Raw genomic sequence first — 19,571 nt, forward strand, 5'->3', positions numbered from 1 at the left:
CACATAGATCAATGGAACATAGTAGAGAGCCCAGAAATAGACCCTCAACTCTATGGTCAGCTAATCTTCAACAAAGCAGGAAAGAATGCTGATTGGAAAAAAGAGAGCCTCTTCAACAAATGATGTTGGGAAAATTGGACAGCCACATGCAGAAAAATGAAATTGTACTGTTTCCTTATACCATACACGAAAATAGACTCAAAATGGATGAAGGACCTCAATGTGAGAAAGGAATCCATCAAAATCCTTGAGGAGAACACAGGCAAAAACACAGGTCTCTTTGACCTCAACCGCAGCAACTTCTTCCTAGGAACATCCCCAAAGGCAACTCAAACAAGGGCAAAAATTAACTACTGGGATTTCATCAAGATCAAAAGCTTTTGCATAGCAAAGGAAACAGTTAACAAAACCAAAAGACAACTGACAGAATGGGAGAAGATATTTGCAAACAACATATCAGATAAAGGGCTAGTATCCAAAATCTATAAAGAGCTCATCAAACTCAACACCCAAAGAACAAATAATCCGATCAAGAAATGGGCAGAGGATATGAACAGACTTTTCTGCAAAGAAGACATCCAGACGGCCAACAGACATGAAAAAATGCTCCACATTACTTGGCATCAGGGAAATACAAATCAAAACCACAATAAGATACCACCTCACACCAGTCAGAATGGCTAAAATTAACAAGTCAAGAAATGACAAATGTTGGCAAGGATGCGGAGAGAGGGGAACCCTCTTACACTGTTGGTGGGAATGCAAGCTGGTGCAGCTACTCTGGAAAACAGTGTGAAGGTTCCTCAAAAAACTGAAAATAGAGCTACCCTATGACCCAGTGATTGCACTACTGGGTATATATACTAACGATACAAACGTGGTGCTCCAAAGGGGCACGTGCACCCAAATGTTTATAGCAGCAATGTCCACAATAGCCAAACTATGGAAAGAACCTAGAGGTCCATCAACAGATGAATGGATAAAGAAGTTGTGGTATATATGCACAATGGAATACTATGCAGCCACAAAAGGAATGAAATCTTGCCATTTGAGATGGCATGGATAGAACTAGAGGGTATTATGCTTAATGAAATAACTCAATCAGAGAAAGACAACTATCATATGATCTCCCTGATATGAGGAAGTGGAGATGCAATGTGGGGGGTTTAGGGGGTTAGAAAAGAAAAAAATGAAAAAAGATGAGATTGGGAGGGAGAAAAACCATCAAAGACTCAATCTCAAAAAACAGACTGAGGGTTGCTGGGGGGAGAGGGGATGGGAGAGGGTGATGGGGATATGGACATTAGGGAGGGGAGGTGCTATGATGAGTGCTGCAAAATGTGTAAACCTGGCAATTTACAGACCTGTACCCCTGGGGATAAAAATACATTATATGTTTATTAAAAAAATAAATTAATTAATTTAAAAAAAGAAGTATGTCTTTAATGTGGTTTTAAAGACAGAGTCCTAATCTAATATAACTGTTATTCTTAAAGGACGAAGAGACACCAGAAACATATTTCACTCAAGCACATACACAGAAGAAAGCCATCTGAAAACATGATGAGAAGACAGCTGTCTGCCAGGAAGAGAAGCCTCAGCAGAGCCCTGCTGGTACTAAGTTTGTGATATTTTCCTATAGTAGCCCTAGTGGACTGAGACAATTGATTGTAGAAGTGATTGATAAATGCACTTTAGTTACGTGTAGCATATGGAAGAGAGAAAAAAAAAAAGAGAGAGAGAGAAACTTTAAGGAAATTTAAAGAGAAGGGAATTTTCTTTCTCTTCCTTCTTCTCCCCCTCCTTATTTTCCTCCCCCTCCTCTTCTCCCTCCTCTTCTTCCTCCTTTTTTTTTCTCCTTCTCCTTCTCTTCCTCCTCCTCCCTCCTCCCTCTTCCTCTTCCTCCTCCTCCCCTCCTCCTCCTCCTCCTCTTCTTCTTCTTCTTCTTCTTCTTCTTCTTCTTCTTCTTCTTCTTCTTCTTCTTCCTCTTCCTCTTCTTCCTCTTCTTCTTCTTCTTCACTCCGTTGTTACCAAGGTCATGCATAAACTCATTTAGGTTTTATTGCAAATTTTGATTATTCAGAATTTATACATATTTTGATGGTTGTTTTATGAACTGCATCTCTACCATTTAAAATTTTATGTTGAAAGATATTAGAATATTTTTGCAATATTTTCAAGTTCTGAGAAAGGATTAAGTATATTTGTTCCTTTGTCAAAAAATTTTAGAGCATCAGAATGACCATAACGATAAATAATGCTCTTGAATGATGATGTCCTATATGTTAGTTGGCAGCCAGAGGGCTGTTGACCACTTGAATTGTAGCTAATCTTAGTTGAGATGTAAGAAGCAGCAAATTGTGCTGGAAAATGTGGTGAAGATGTGTGTAACTGGCTATATGCAATGGTAGGAATAAAAATGGCACTATTAGCTTGGAAATGTGTTAGTTTTCTAGAGCTGCCTTAACAAAGTACCACAACTAAGTGGCTAAATCAACAGAAAATACTCTGTCACAGTTCTAAAAGCTAGAAGTCCAAGATCATGGTGTCAGCAGAGTTGCTTCTTTCTGAGATCTATTTGACAGAGTTTTCTTAATGCTGTTTTTATTTAGTTTTAATGCCTTGGTCAGAAGCCAGTTAGTTCCCCTTCTTATTAAACACTTGATTAAATCTCACCTCTCAACAACTTCCTTGCTAGAATTCCCACTCTGGGCCACCATGCACCTGCCTTAATTGTCCCAGGACCAACACCAGACAACTAGGAACAGCCCTTGTGCCCTGGAGCCAATGAAATTATTCAAATTAGCCAATTCACCAAGATAAAAATCTTTTGCACAGCAAAGAAAACAGTCGGCAAAACCAAAAAGACAACCTACAGAATGGGAGAAGATATTTGCAAATGTCTTATTGGATAATGGGGGTAATATCCAGGTCTATAAATAACTTAACAAACTTGACACCTAAGAAACAAATAATCCAGTCAAGAAATGGGCAGAAGACATGAGCAGACATTTTTCTAATAAGACATAAAAATGGCCAAAGGATACATGACAAAATGCTCTACATCACTTGGTGTCAAGGAAATAACAAATCAAAACCACAGTTAGATAGCACCTCACACCAGTCAGAATGGCTAAAATTAACAAGTCAGGAAATGACAAACATTGGTAAGGATGTGGCTAAAAGAGAACCCTCTTACAGTGTTGGGGTTTGGGAATGCAAACTAGTACAGCCACTGTGGAAAACAGTATAGAGGTTCCTCAAAAAGTTAAAAATAGAGCTACCCTATGACCCAGCAACTGCATTTCTAGGTATTTACCCTAAAGATACAGTGAATTGAAGGGGTTCCTGCACACCAATGTTTATAGCAACAATGTCCATAATAGCTAAAATACGGAAAAAGCCTTGATGTTCATTGACAGATGAATGGATAAAGAAAGTGTGAGATACATATATCTATATATATCTACATAGATATATAAATATTACTCAACCCTCAAAGAAAATGAAATCTTACATTTGTAATGACGTGGATGGAACTAGGGGATATTATGCTAAGTGAAATAAATTAATCATAGAAATAATTTATCACATGATTTCACTCATATTTGGAGTTTAAAAGTAAAACAGATGAACATAAGGGAAGGGAGGGAAAAAAAAAAAGATGAAATCAGAGAGAGAGACAAACCATAATCATTCTTAACTATAGCAACTGAGGGTTGCTGAAGGGGAGGGGGTGGGTGTTGAGGTAACTGGGTGATGGGCATTAAGGAGGGTACCTGATATAATGAGCATTGGGTGTTAAATGCAATGGATAAATAACTGAACTCTATCTCTGAAACTAATGATACACTAATTAATTGAATTTAAATATAATAATTTTTTTTAAAAAAAGAACAAAGTAGCCAATGTGTGGGAAACCAGGAAATCTAGTTAACTCTGCTCTACTTGCCATACACAAACTTCTCCCTACAGTTCTCACTATTACCCTGAACCTAGTTCATCCTCTGTGTGACTCTGTATGTCAGCCTTCTTTAATATGGAATTGTCACAGAGAGTCTGCCTTTCATCTATGCTGAGTATCATTTGTTGTGTCCCACCATCAAAATAAAAAATTTTTCAATCTTATAAATTTTTTGTCACTGTGAGCAAGAAAGCATCACCATGATTCTTGCATAGCTTCTTGGGGTCTGTTCTTGGCTTACTAATTAACTCCAAACCACCAGAGAAGAGCTTGAGAAGGAACTGTTGCCTGTTGGTGAGTGGGGACTTTAACCCTGCAGCTTGCTGCTGTGTCTGTTGGTGGTTTCCATGTCTCTCCTTACCCAGATTTTCTTGGTTTTGGAAGGTTAATAAAAAAACAAACAGTCCTCAATGGCTAAACTCCACTGGCTAGATACTAGCCCAGGTGGCAGCCACCTTGGAGCTAGGCCACTTGAGCAACACTTTCCAGGGTCCACCCTTCAGTTGTGTTTTCAGTCTACTACAGACTGAATATTCGTGTCCCCCTCATCCAAATTTACATATTGAAACCAGTTTTTCTGAAAGGCAGTATTTGGAGGTGTGGCCTTTGGGGGCTGATTATATCAGAATGACAGAGACTTCGTGAATGAGATGAATGTCCTTAGAAAAGATGTCCTAGAAAGCTAGCTCTTCCCTTCTACCATGTGAGGAGGAAATGTAAAATTGGTCTATGAACTAGAAAGCAGGTCTTCAGCAGTACTGAATGTACTGGTGACTTGTTTGTAGACTTCCCAGCATACACAAGTATGAGGAAGAAATTCCTATTGTTTATATGTTACCCAGCCTATAATGTTTTGTTGTCTTAGCCCCAACAGACTAAAATAGAAGCCATACACACTCTGATACAATAAGTAATAAAAAATGAATGAATTAATTAGTTATGTCATCAATTAAATTTGACAAAATGGGACCTGGTGACCTTCAGTGAAAATAGTTAATATGGCTCAGTGCAAGTTAAAACAGTCTCCTGATAGACTGAAACATTCTGTAAGACCTAATCATGAGAGACTATGGACTCTGAAAAACAATCTGAGGGGTTTGAAGTGGCAGGGGGGTGGGAGGCTGGGGTACCAGGTAGTGGGTATTATAGAGGGCACGGATTGCATGGAGCACTGGGTGTGGTGAAAAAAATAATGAATACTGTTATGCTGAAAATAAATAATTTAATTAAAAAAAAGAATAAGAAAAAAAAATCAGAGAGGTTAAAAAAAAAAAAAAAAGACCTAATCAATAAATAGGGGATTATTCCCACTGCTTCTGCGTTGGACAGCTCAATTTGCCTGGTTCTTAAATCTGCAAAGAATGAATGGTTCCTCATGGTAAATTATTGCGAACTTAATACCATTGCTACATCCATTAAAGGTTACATGTCCAATATCCAACATTATTAAAATTAGTAATATCATCTAGTATCTTTCATTCAGTGCTTATTTCAACAGCCTCTCAGTTTGCCTTCTTATCCAAAGGGACACAATACATCCTCACTTGACTACCCATGGAGTACTTCAGCAGACCTGCCATCACACATGGGCTTTGCATACAGGAGTCTAAGTGCATCCACCTTTCCCCATGAACACACATAGTACATTACAGTAATAACATTCTCATACAAAGAATTTTGTTTAATGTACTCATTAAATGCATAGTCAGACCAAAAGGTACGTACAAAACAGAGGTGTTCATAGAAGTTTCATTTGTGTTATTTTTGAACTGAAAAATCCAGGTCCACAGCAAAATGGATTAATAAGTTATGGCATGGTCAGACCAAAAAAACACTATACAGTGTTACAAAAATGAACTATCTAAACAGTTTCATTTATATTTAGGCAAAATGGTGATAGATGTCAGTGCAGTGTTTCTCTTTGGAGAAGGGCTATTGACAGAGAAGGAACAAGAAAGAAAATTTTGAATAGTGTAATGGTCTTACCTTGGTTTTGGAGGTCATTATCTGAATTCATGCATATGTAAAAATTCATCAAGCTTTACACTAAATATTTTTGCATTTTTCCATATGTAATTTATGTTTCCTGAAATGCTACTTTCTAAATAAATTGTGTGTTACTTCAGCACTGTGGAAGAACCAATGAATCATTAGTATTGGCTTTTTGGTTTATCGCTCAACAAAACTCAGTGAGATTTCCTGTCCTTGGCCAGTCGGCAGCTAACCACTTTAAATGCATACTCTGGGGACTTCAGCTTTGAGGGTACTGATGTCCGTCAACATCCTGGTATCTGGTAAGTCTGATGCTGTGATATTTTTTAGCAAAATGTAATGTATTTTGAAGTGCCAAGATTGCTCTTTAGCCACTCATGAAATGTGTTCTAATTTGTTCTAGTAGCAGTGATAAATTTGTATATTATCTGGAAAACCTTCATATTTACCTTATGTCATTCATACACTGACTAGTTGTCTAGCTGAGCCCAGGGAAATACTGGGGATCCTGGAATGGAGTGAAACTGAACTTGTGTAACTAGACAAAATGTAGTGTTTCCTCTAGTTTCTTGGTTTGTATTTTTTTTTGTCTCCTTGAAATCTTGTTTTTTGAACCTTATATTTATTAATGTGTAATTATTTTTTCTCCTTTGATATTTCTAATATTTCTAGCACACAGATTAAGAAGGAAATCCTGTTTCTTTTTGGGGTTGTTAAGTTTTAAAATAGGGACAAAAAGTGAATGGGTAATTTTGTTTAAGAAAATGAGGGTCAGAGAATATAAGAATATATAAATGGTTATTCAAAGTTAATAATTTCAAGTTCACACCAGAACACTTTATATGATGGATCTTATCCTGAAACATGAACAAGTAGAAGAAATGAGTAGAGCAGTCTGAATTTAGAGCAGTCATAGGCAGGTGAAAATAAGGTTGAATCCATTCTGTGTTTCCTTGCCATCATTCCAAAGAAGTTCCAAAACATTCTGAGAAAGCCTGGCTTCCACATTTCCATATTATGTCTAGTTATGAGAGAAGAGAACCAGTTCTTAGGAGAAAGAAAATTGGAAATCTAAGGTGAGGAAAAGGTGAAAGAAATTGGGAGGAGCGGGGAACACTTGGGGAGAACTCAAAAGACAGGGAATAACAGATTTGACTCATAACAAGTGCTAGAGAAATATTTAGACATGGCAGGAAATAGATGGCAACGAAAGGATGTAATTGAAAAGAGTGTCATTAAAACCTGTTAATGTCTATTTCTGGGCTCTCTATTGTTTCATAGATCAATGTGTCAGTTTTTGTGCCAGTACCGTATTGTCTTGATGATGACAGCTTTGTAATAGAGCTTGAATACAGGCAATGTGATGCCCCCAGATTTGTTTTTCTTTTTCAATATTTCTTTAGCAATTTGAGGTCTTTTCTGGTTCCATACAAATTTTAGGATTGTTTGTTCTACCACTTCGAAAAATGCTGATGGTATTTTGATTGGGATGACATTGAATGTATAGATTGTTCTGGGCAGCATAGACATTTTAACCATGTTTATTCTTCCAATTCATGAGCATGCAATGTTTTTCCTATCTTTTTGTGTCTTCTTCAGTTTCTTTCATGAGTGTTCTGCAGTTCTTTGAATATGGATCCTTACCTCATTGGTTATGTTTATTCTAGGGTATCTTATGGGTTTTGGTGCTATTGCAAATGGAATTGATTCTCTAATTTCCCTTTCTACAGTTTCATTGTTAGTGTATAAGAAAGCAACTGATTTCTGTGCACTGATTTTGTATACTGCCATATTACCAAATTGCTGTATGAGTTCTAGTAATTTGGGGATGGAGTCTTTTGGGCTTTCCACATAAAGTATCATGTCATCTGGGAAGAGAGTTTGACTTCTTTGCCAATTTGAATACCTTATCCTTCTTTTTGTTGTCCGATTGCTGTTGCTAACACTTCTGTACTATGTTGAACAACAGTGGTGAGAGTGGACATCCTTGTTGTGTTCCTGAAGCCAACATTTCTTTCAAGTCAGGTCCACTGGAATCAACTGACCTCAATTTTTGTTTGTTTGAGAAAGACTTCCATTTCTCCATCCCTTTAGAAGGGAAGGTAATTTTCTAGGGTACAGAATTCTAGTGTGGTGAGGTCTTTTCCTATTAACATTTTTAAAAATTAATTTTTTTAGTAAAAAACAGTGTCCCTATTTCTACAGAGAAGTTTAAAGTATTTAGTTTACATTTTTCTTTTATCTTTGTCTTTTTTTTTTTTAATGTAGAGTCGACACACAATGTTAAATATTTTATTTCATTCTTTTTTCTTGTCTGATTTCCTAGGAGAAGTTGGATATAATTCTCATCTTTGTTCCTCTATAAGATATTTTGTTTTTCTGGCTTTTTTCACAATTTTTTCTTTATCTTTGATTTTCTGTAGTTTCAATTAATATCACAGGTCTAAGATTTTCCTGGCATTTATTCTGCTTGGTATTCTCGAACCTTCCTAGAACTTTGGTTTGGTATCTGAGTAACTTAAGGAAATTCTCAGTCATTTCTTCAGATATTTCTAGTCTTCCTTTCTCTCTTTCTTTTCCTTCTGATTTTTTCATTACATGTGTTTACATGTTTTCATAGTGGTCCCATAGTCCTTGGATATGCTGTGTTTTGTTGTTGTTGTTGTTTGTTTGTTTGTTTTACTGTGTGTGTGTCCTCTTTGCTTTTCAGTTTTGGTGGTTTCTATTGATATACTCTCTAGCTTAGAGATTCTTTCCTCAGCCATATCCCATCTATAAATAAGCTCATCAAAGACATTCTTCATTTCTACTACAGTATTTTTGATTTAATTCTGTCAACTTTGCCTCATGTATTTTGAAGCTCTTATTAGGTATATGGGCATGTCTTGTTTTATTGTGTTTCATTTTAATGCACTTCACAGACATTGTGGTTTTAGTAAATGAAGGTTTGTGGCAACCCTGCATGGAGGGTATTAGCAAAATTTTTCCAACAGCCTTTGTTCATTTTGTCTCATTGTGTTACATTTTGGCAATTCTTGCAATATTTGAAACTTTACTATTATATTACATTTTGTGCGGTGATCTATGATCAGTGGTCTTTAATATTGCTATTGTAATTGTTTCACCATGTCACTAACCATGCCCATAGAAGTTGGTGAACTTAAGTTATATTTGTGTGTGTTATGGTTCTTCGACTGACTCTCCCTCTCTCTCTCTGTCCCTTTCCTTGGGCCTCCCTCTTCCCTAGGACACAACAATGTTGAAATTAGGCCAATTGATAACCTCATAATGACCCCTAAATATTCAAGTGAAAGGACGAGTCATATACTTCTCACTAAATCAAAAGTTAGAAGTGATTAAGCTTTGTGAAGAAGACATGTTGAAAATCGAAATAGACCAAAAGCTATTTGTGTGTCTTGTGCCAAGTATTTAGCCAGGTTGTGAATGTGAAGGAAAAATTCTTGAAGGAAATAAAAAACACTACTCAAGTGAATACACTAATGATAAGAAAGTGAAAGAGCCTTATTGCTGATAAGGAGAAAGTTTCAGTGGCCTGGAAAGAAGACCAACATTTCCCTAAACCAAAGCCTAATCTAGACCACGGCACTTATTTTCTTTGATTCTGTGGAGGTGGAGAGAGCTGAAGAAGCTGCAAAAGAAAAATGGGAAGCCAGCAGGGGTTAGTTCATGAGGTTTAAGGAAAGAAGCCATTTCCATGGCTTCACGGTAAGGCATAGTAAAGCAGGTAAAGCAGGATATGTCAATGTAGAAGCTATAACAAGTTCACCAGAAGATCTAGCTGAGATAATTTATAAAGGCAACTACACTAAACAACAGATTTTTTTTTTAATGGAGATGAAACTGCTTTGTATTGGAAGAAGATGTCATCTAGGACTTTCTGAAATTCTCCCTTTCTCATATCATTTATGTTTGTTCTTCATCCTAGTTTTCCAGTTTAAGAAAGTAGACAATGAGTAAATTGAACTCTGTTGTGTTCTTTTAATCTGCCTAGGGCTTTTAGGAGGACAGGTGGGACATATATATTTGTTCTTTTATTTCTTTAAACGTTCTCAACACATTTAATTTATACCCTATATTCAATAATTCCAAACTCTGAAGTTCTGAATCTTTTTTTTTAAAGATTTTATTTATTTATTTGACATAGAGAGAGATCAGGCAGAGATAGGTAGGCAGAGAGGCAGGCAAGGTTGGGTGGAAAGAAGACTCCCTGCTGAGCAGAGAGCCTGATGCGGGGTTCGATCCCAGGACCCTGAGATCATGATCTGAGCTGAAGGCAGAGGCTTTAACTCACTGAGCCACACAGGCGCCCTTGAAGTTCTGAATCTTATTCATCTCTTTAAGAAAAAGAGAGGGCAGCCAATAAAAAGAACATTATCCAGGAGCACCTGGGTCACAGAGTCAGTTAAGCATCTGACTCTTGGTTCTGGCTCAGGTCATGATCTCTCTGTGGTGGGATTGAGCCCCATGTTGGGCTATGTATTCCGTATGGGGTCTGTTTCAGATTCTTTCTCTCTCCCCCTCTTCTCCCCCCACCCCAAAAGAAAGATTTTTAAAAATCTTTTAAAAAGTACATTATCTGATTTTATGGTTTCTTGTTTTTTCCTGGTTTTTAAATTTTGGAATGTGGCTCACAATTGTGTTGGTTTGAGTCTGAGAACTGGTTTGAGTATAAAAACGTGGTGAAAGATCATCATCTTCCGTTATGGCAACTAACGTAAGTCTTTACTCACTGCTGTGGATTGAATGCCAAAATTCATATGTTGGAACCTATTCTCCATGTTATTTGGAGGTGGAAGTTTTAGGAAGTAATTAGGTCATAATGGTGAAGTTTCCAGATTAGGACACTTATAAGAAGAGAGCCAGGTGAGCTTTCTTTTTCTCTCTCTCCCTTTGGCCCTCCCATGTGAGAATATAGTGAGAAGGTTGCTATCTACAAGCCAGGAAGTGGGCTATCACTGGACAACATATCTGCCACTGCTTTCATTTTCGACTTCTCAGCCTCTAGAACTGTGAGAAAAAATGCTTGTTATCTAAGCCACTCTATGGTGTTTTTGTTGCAGCAGGCAAAACTAAGATACTCATTTACCCTTGATTTGATTATATAGGGCAAACCATACCCATAAATGGCAGGATTTCAGAATTCTGTCTGTTTTTGTGGGGTTGAGAGAAGACGCATAATCGTAAGACTTCCACCCTGAAGGATCCAGGAGGATGGAGAAAGTGTGCCTCTTGAAGAACAATCTGAGAGACCCCCTAGAATCTCTAGTTGGGCTAGAGTGAAGATTTTTTCTGAAGCAGCCAATCAGTAAATACTGGGGGAAGGGGGAATGACAGCTTCTACAACTGTGAAGACACTAACAGTGTAAATCTTCCAAAGGATCAAGGAAACATGATACCACTCAAGGAACAAAATAAAGCTCCAGTGCCTCATCTCAAAGAAATAGAGATCTGTATGTCTGACAAAGAATTACAAAATAGACTACTCAAAGAAGCTCAGTGAGCTACAAGAAAACACAGATAGACAATTAAACAAACTCTAGAAAAGAGCACATGAACAAAGGGAAACTTCAAGGAAGAGATAGAGATCATGACAAAGAACCAAACACAAATTCTGGAGCTGAATAATACAATGACTGCACTGAAAAATTCAATAGAGAACTTCAGCAACGTATTTGTCAGGTAGAAGAGAGAATTAGTGAACATAAAGACATAACTTGAGGGTGCCTGGGTGGCTCAGTTGGTTGGGCATCTACCTTTGGCTCAGATCATGATCCCAGGATCCTGGGACCAAGTCCTGTGGTGAGCTCCCTGCTCCCTGGGGGAGCCTGCTTCTCCCTCTGCCTCTGCTTCTCTCTCCCTACTCTGTCATGCATGAATAAATAAATAAAATGATAAAAAAAGGACATAATTTGAAACCGGCTACTAAGAGATGAAAAGCAAACAAACTAAAAGAATGGAAGTGAGTCAAGAAAGTCTGTAGGTCTTATGAAATACCAACATACAAAATAACATAGGCATGGGAGCCCCAGATAAACATAAAAGAGAAAGGAGCAGAAAACTAATTTAAAATAAAAACAAGAGACAACTTCCCAGTAGTGCATTGGCAGGGTCATAGGGAAATTCTATTTTTAATTTCTTGAGGAATCTCCACACTGTTCTCCAAAGAGGCTGCACCAACTTGCATTCCCACCAACAATGTAAGAGGGTTCCCCTTTCTCCACATCCTCTCCAACACATATTGTTTCCTGTCTGGCTAATTCTGGCCATTCTAACTGGTGTAAGGTGATATCTCAATGTAGTTTTAATTTGAATCTCCCTGATGGCTAGTGATGGTAAACATTTTTTCATGTGTCTGATACCCATTTGTATGTCTTCATTGGAAAATTGTCTGTCCATATCTTCTGCCCATTTTTTGATATGATTGTCTGTTTTGTGTGTGTTGAGTTTGAGGAATTCATTATAGATCCTGGATATCAACCTTTTGTCTGTACTGTCATTTGCAAATATCTTCTCCCATTCCGTGGGTTGCCTCTTTGTTTTGTTGACTGTTTCCTTTGCTGTGCAGAAGCTTTTGATTTTGATGAAGTCCCAAAAGTTTATTTTCGCTTTTGTTTCCTTTGTCTTTGGAGACATATCTTGAAAGAAGTTGCTGTGGCTGATATTGAAGAGATTACTGCCTATTCTCCTCTAGGATTCTGATGAATTCCTGTCTCACATTGAGGTCTTTTATCCATTTTGAGTTTATCTTTGTATATGGTATAAGAGAATTGTCGAGTTTCATTCTTCTACATATAGCTGTCCAGGTTTCCCAGCACCATTTATTGAAGAGACTGTCTTTTTTCCACTGTATATTTTTTCCTGTTTTGTCGAAGATTATTTGCCCATAGAGTTGAGGGTCCATATTTGGGCTCTCTACTCTGTTCCACTGGTTTATGTGTCTGTTTTTATGCCAGTACCATGCTGTCTTGGTGATCACAGCTTTGTAGTAAAGCTTGAAATCAGGTAACGTGATGCCCCCCATTTTATTTTTGTTTTTCAACATTTCCTTAGCGATTCGGGGTCTCTTCTGATTCCATACAAATTTTAGGATTATTTGCTCCAGCTCTTCCCTGTGGGGAATGAACATTCAGATCCATGAAGCTCAAAGAACTTGACTGACCTAAAGAAATCTTCGCTGAGGGGTGCCTGAGTAGCTCAGTCAGTTAAGTGTCTGCCTTCAGGTCATGATCTCAGGGTCCTGGGACCCTGCTTCTCCTTCTCCCTCTACTACTCCCCCTGCTTGTTCTCTCTCTCTCTCTCTCTCTCTCTCAAATATATTAAAAAATCTTACATTACCCCTAACAACAACAACAACAACAAATCTTCACGGATAAACATTATACTCAAATGGAAATGAGAGACTTGAATGAAGGAGGGGAAAGGTGACTGGTCACCTATGAAGGAGCCCCATAAAACTAGCATATTTCTCAGCAGAAATTTTGCAGACCAGGAGAGTGGGATGGTAAATTCAAAGTACTGAAAAAAAAAATCCTGTCATGGAAGAATACTTTACTTGGCAAACCAGACATAAAGTGAGATGAAGAATTTCCTAGAAAAAAAAACAAAGTAAATGGACTAGATTTGCTTAAAATTAATTCTAAAGAGAGCTTTTCAAATTGTTATGAGAGGATACTAATCAGCATAATGAAGACATATAGACAATAAAACACACTAATAAAATCAAATTTATAATTGAATTCAGAATAGTCTAATATTGTAATGGGCAAATATAAAACTGAATTCAGAATAGTCTAATACTGTAATGGTGGTACATAATTCACTTTTTACTCTAGTACAAATGCTAAAAAGAAAATCATTAAAAACAATTATAGCTATAATAATCTGTTAGTGATTACACAAACTAAAAATATGTAAATTGTGACATTAATAAAAATTGGAGAGGAGAAGTAAAAGTATTCAGTATTATATGCAAGGCACTAAGTTATAATTGGCTTAAAATAAGTCCAAGGTATTTTTATAAAAAATTATTTATTTAAGAGAAAGAGAGAAAACATGAGCTGGGGGAGGGGCAGAGGGAGAGGGAGAGAGAATATCAAGCAAATTTCCCTCTGATTGTGGAACAAGACACAGGGCTCAATCTCAGGATCCCAAGATCATGACCTAAGCCAAATCTTGATTTGGATGCTTAACTGACCCACTCAGGCATCCTTATTCCAAGATGTTTTATGTAATTCTCACAGTAACTACGAAGAAAAACATCTGGTAAATACACAAAAGATATAGAAAAAGAAATCAAAGCACACCACTACAAAAAACTAGCAAATCACAAAGGAACAGAAAGAGAGGAAGAAAATAATAAAGGGACTTCAAAGCAGTGAGAAAACAAAGAACAAAATGGGGTGCTAAGTACATAGCTACCACTTATATTAATATAAACAGACTAAGTACTCCAATCAAAAGGTACATAATGTCTGAACAGATGAAATAATGAGTCAACAATATGCTACCTGTAAGAGACTGGCTTTAGCTGTATGCATACACTAGGCTGAAAGTGAAGGGATACAAAAAGGTGTTCAATGCAAATGAAAACCAAAAGAGAGTAGAGATAGCCATATATACATAAGAGAAAAGAGACTTTAAGTCAAAAACTGTAACTAATGGCAAAGAATGTCATTTTCTAATGGTAAAGGAGTAGATTCATCAAGAGGATATAACACTTGTAAATATTTATGCATCCAACATTGGAGCACCTAAATATGTAGAGCAGATAGTAAAAGACCTGAAGGAGAAATAGACAACAATATAGGGTTTTAGGGAACTGTAATACCCCACACTGAAAAATGGATAGATCATTCTGACATAAAATTACTAAAGAAGTAGTGCACTTGAACAACACTGTAGACCCAGTGGCCCAACAGACATGTACAGAACATTCCTTCCAACAACAGCAGAACACATTCTTCTCATGCACACACAGATTATTCCACAGAATAAATCATAGTTTCAAAAAAAAAGTTTCTACAAAAATTACTTCAATACAGAATTTTTCAGAACCTGGATTTGAAGTATATTAGGAGTACTTTGATTCCCAGAAAACTTGGTAGAACCTAAATGAAGGAATGCTTGTGGATCTCAGGAACTGTGGAATTAGAAACAAGTGAGGTGAGGAGTATCATTCTCTTTCTGCTTCTGGTTCATTCTTCCCAAGATGAGTGTATTAATCAGTTCCTCAGAGAAACAGAATAACAGAGAGAGAGAGAGAGAGAGAGAGAGAGAGAGAGATGGGGAGAGAGAAAGGAAGGAGGATGGAGGAGGAATTGAGGAGGAGAAAAAAAAGAGATTGATTTTAAAGAATTGACTCACATGATTGCAGAGCCTTGGAAAGTCCAGAATCTGCAGGGTGGGCCAGAGCTAGAGACCCAGAGAGCACAGAAGTTTGAGTCTGAAGGCAATATGCTATAGAACTCACTTTCCCAGGAGGCCACTCTTTTTTCACTAGAGGCCTTCGACTGATTGGACAAAGCCCACTCACATATGGAGGGTAATTTACTTTACTGAAAGTCTACTCATTTAAATGTTAATCTTACTTAAAAAATTACTTTCACAGAAACCTCTAGAATATTGTTTAACTGAATACATGGGAACCATGTCCAAGCCAGGTTGACACATAAAATTAGCAGTCACAGTAGGAAAAATGGGGTAAAAAGGAATGAACTATTCTTCTCAAACTGGTTCCAAATTTTCCTGAAAGCAATCTCATTTGTGAAGCTGGGTGAGGCCCACCACTGGATTAAACAACTTTAATCCTGGGGATGGCACCTGGAGAAAGCACTACTCAGCCTGGCTCATAATGGGCCAAACCAGTGGCTAGGAAAGAAGTGGAAGCAGGGTTACCTTGGAGAAAATGGTGGTCAAGTATACAGCATAGTGTCCCATCAATGGGAAATCACTGATTAAGAAATTATAACGTAATTTTAAGTGTTAACGTGGTTTTTTCCACTTAAGGATGGAATAATTTCTAATTTTCATTTTGCAATGTTTTTTATGGAATTAGTTATAGTTAACTGATGTTCTATCATGATATGTGTAAGATTTGTGGATACATACTGGCTTGTGCTCCTTTTAAGCACCTAAAATTGATTTTTTTACTTTTCTCTGAATATTTTCTAGCCTCAACATTCAGTTCATCTGTGAAAGGCAAGCAGAGAAGTCTCACACTTCCTGCAGAAGGTAAAGTGATTTTTAATTTTTTATAGAGACCAGTACTAAAGGGGAGAAGAGGGGAACTTCTTTAGAAATATATCTGATGGGGGCACTTGGATGGCTCAGTGGGTTAAAGCCTTTGCCTTTGGTTCAGGTAATGGTCTCAGGGTCCTGGGATCGAGCCCCGTGTTGGGCTCTTTGCTCGGTGGGGAGCCTCCTTCCCCCTTTCACTCTGCCTGCCTCTCTGCCTAATTGTGATCTCTGTCTGTCAAATAAATAAAATCTTAAAAAAAAAAAAAAAAAAACATGTCTGATGGGCTGGTCAGGGGGCCAGCCTTGAGCCCAGTTGAAGAGTGTGGTGAACTGAATGCTGCAATGTGGGGGACCCGGTCCTCCTCCCCCAAGGCAGTTCAATTCCATGTGAAGATTTTGGAGTTCTCTCTCTATCACGCTCTGTGCCAGGTTTTGTGGGGAACACAGAGATGAACAAGGTGAGCTACACTGCCAGAGCATCCTAAGGGGCTCAGTTTTGTGGGGAGCCCAGAAATAAACACAGATGCCATATAAAGTAGGGGAGATAAGCCTTCACATCAAGTGTGCTGGGAATGTAGAGGAGGGAGCGTGAGCACCAAGGTTCTGGGAAGGCATCACGGAGGAAGCAGCATGTGAATTAGCTCTTAAAGGAAGAGGAACATTTTCATAGACAGAAGTGCTGTGCAGGCATCCCAGACTGCAAGGACCAGAGGGAAGACCTAGTTATTCAGTCATGCTTGCTGTTTCCTTTCTGAAGTGTGGGGGCGACAGAGGGGTGATAAAATTGCCAAGGTGAGTCAATTTGAAAAAGAGGAATTTCAAAGCCAGCACAAAGACATGCCAGTGTTGTCTTCAGGCAGTGAGAGATCTCTGAAGGGTGTCAGAGTGGAGGGGATCACCCCTGAGTTACAGAATCCTGGACCTGGCTGCAAGGTAAGGTGAGAGCTGAGGAGAGGAGAGTTTCGAGACAGAGAAGATGGTAGGAGCCTTCTGTAGTAACCCAGGTGTGGTGATGGGGTCTTAAAGTAGGGTATGGCAGTGAGAAGAGAAAGGAAAAGGGATTGTCTGTGTGCAGAAGGCGGCAGGAGACTGGAGGGGAGTCAGAGACACAGGATGCAGCAACGCTGGGACATCGCTGCTCTTCTGGAGCAAATATGAGAATCTACCTGCTACCCCTCTGTGAAGGGGGAGCAGAAGTCACCATAGCTGATCACAGGGCCGTGTGGAGATTATATTTGTTGGACAAGGGCCAACCCATTGAGTGTGGGGGAGGGACTGGGCATTGGCAAATTATCACAACAGGTATGAAAAAAGGAAGAAGAGGATTAGGACAAGGTGAATAACAGAAATCAGGTAAGAAGTCACACTGAGAGTGAAGGAGGAATGCTGGAGGGTCACAGAGCAGAGCATGGAGAAAGAGCAGAGACTACGCATGGTACGTGGGATCCTCACTGATGGAGCTCCTTCACAGGAGATGGTGCTCTTGTTAAAATGCATATGTTTGATCAGCTTATAGGTTCCTTTAAAATAATAGAGCCAGATCTTGAGAATAAGTATCAGGCAAAATATAAAAGCTGAAGATTGCTCACAAGCTGAAGTGCAAACAGAGAACACACTCAACCTGCTTCTCACCAGCCTCTTCTCTTTCTGGGTTCATCTTCTGCATCCTGCCCTTGAGCACCTGTGTGCTTACCCACACCTACCTCTAGCTGATCTCCAAGCCCCTGTGTTGCTGCTCACCTCTAAGCCTTGACCAAATTGCAGGTTCTGTGTTCATGAAGTAGGGACACACTTGCAGTGGGGGAAGGAACATGGATTCAAGTGCCTCTCAGGTCTGCTCTAAAATCCATCCCCACTTGCTTCCTATAGCTGTGGGATCTTGATTTGGCTGTGAAATTCAAGGGCTTGAGTCCATCACAGAAGAGGCAAATGAACCAAAGGAGAGGAGAGACCACACATGCACAGTTTAGCATTAGGAACTCCATCCACATAACAGCTTTGCTCCACCTAAGCTGGCTCTGCTCCTATTAAGGTGATGAGCTCACTGCCATTCACCCGGGTTGCAGGTATGTTGTACCTGATGAACCCTCTCTCAGCAAAGCCAGTCATGGATGCATTATGAGTATTTATGGGAGAGCTGGAGCTTCTAGATTGGAGAATAATTGTAGATTTCAGAGTTAATTTTTTACACTGAAGGTGGGCAAAAGCAGTAACCTTCTTCATTTAATCCTCATAATTAGGTTGAACATAAATAATATCTGTAAACAAAGTTCACAGTTGGACTGTTTGGCAGTCCATGAATAGGAAGGAAGGAAGGAAGGTTGGTTCATTGATTTTACTGACTTTGTGAATCTCCAAATAAAGAGTAGTTTATGAAAGTCCAGTTTGTTCAACCTGAATGTCATCCTATAGTTTTTATTTTGGTTTGTCCAAAGGGGTACCCTTTGGTAGAGGCATTTCATTCTTCTACTACTGATTTATTGTCTCTGATAAAAACTTAGGAGGAGAAAAGCACATCACCAGTTTTTCCACTTTCTGTGGAAGGAGCATGAGTTATAAGTCTAATAGTTTCTTAGACTGAAGGATTAGATGTAGATGACTTTGTCCTTTAATTTTTATTGTGTTTTCTTATTTGTTTTCAATAAAATTCCTGATGCTATTTTAAGCCCTTACAATATTTTTCACACATAAAATAAATGTAGCTTATCTAATAATACAAATATAGGAGAAAAACAAGTTTATCTTTGGATTAGGTTATACACATTTTGTACATGTTTAATTATTTTTATGTAACCGTAGTATTTTGGAATAGGATGACCAGCAAAGTCATGCGTTAGTACACTTTATGTACTAATATGTAGTAGAAAATGTAGCACTTGAAGTGTTTTTAATCCAGCTTTTCTTTCATCATTCTCCTTGTGTGTGTGTCCAGCTAACTCTTCTCTGTCCGTACTTGTGGATACAAAGGCTATGCTCCTTTGTCCTGACAACCCCACACTTTGGTGGTAACATGGACAATAAGCCCCAGAGACCAGCCTCCCTGCACTAGAGTCCACAGGAGAGACAACAATGAGACCAGTGTAAGAAGCTGTACTGATGCGAGAATATCCTGGGAGTCCAGACCTGATCAGAATCCTGCCCTTCAGATTGACCCCGTGGCCCTCACTCATGATGGATATTACAGGTGTGAAGTGGCTGCAGCTGATGGGCATTTCGGTCATACATATTACCTCCAAGTGTTAGGTAAGGAGCATGACATATTGTGGTACGTCACATAACCAGATCTGGGATTGAATCAGATGTGTCTCTGTATTCCATACCCCATGTGTTAAGCCTGAAGCATTTTCCCCTGTGTCTC

General features: G+C 38.5%; 1 protein-coding gene across 1 annotated transcript in view; it reads left to right on the top strand.

The window, feature by feature from the left end:
- Window positions 1–6,144: 6,144 nt before the first annotated feature.
- LOC131825132 (cell surface glycoprotein CD200 receptor 1-like) overlaps window positions 6,145–19,571 on the top strand; it is a 63,507-nt gene continuing 50,080 nt past the window's right edge. The window contains exons 1-2 of the mRNA XM_059164123.1: window positions 6,145–6,258; window positions 16,148–16,207. Of these exons, the coding sequence (XP_059020106.1) occupies window positions 6,198–6,258; window positions 16,148–16,207 (121 nt within the window). The 5' untranslated portion in view covers window positions 6,145–6,197. The remainder of the gene's footprint in view (window positions 6,259–16,147; window positions 16,208–19,571) is intronic.

Source organism: Mustela lutreola, chromosome 2 (assembly GCF_030435805.1).
Source record: "Mustela lutreola isolate mMusLut2 chromosome 2, mMusLut2.pri, whole genome shotgun sequence".
In the NCBI taxonomy this organism is placed as follows: domain Eukaryota; kingdom Metazoa; phylum Chordata; class Mammalia; order Carnivora; family Mustelidae; genus Mustela; species Mustela lutreola.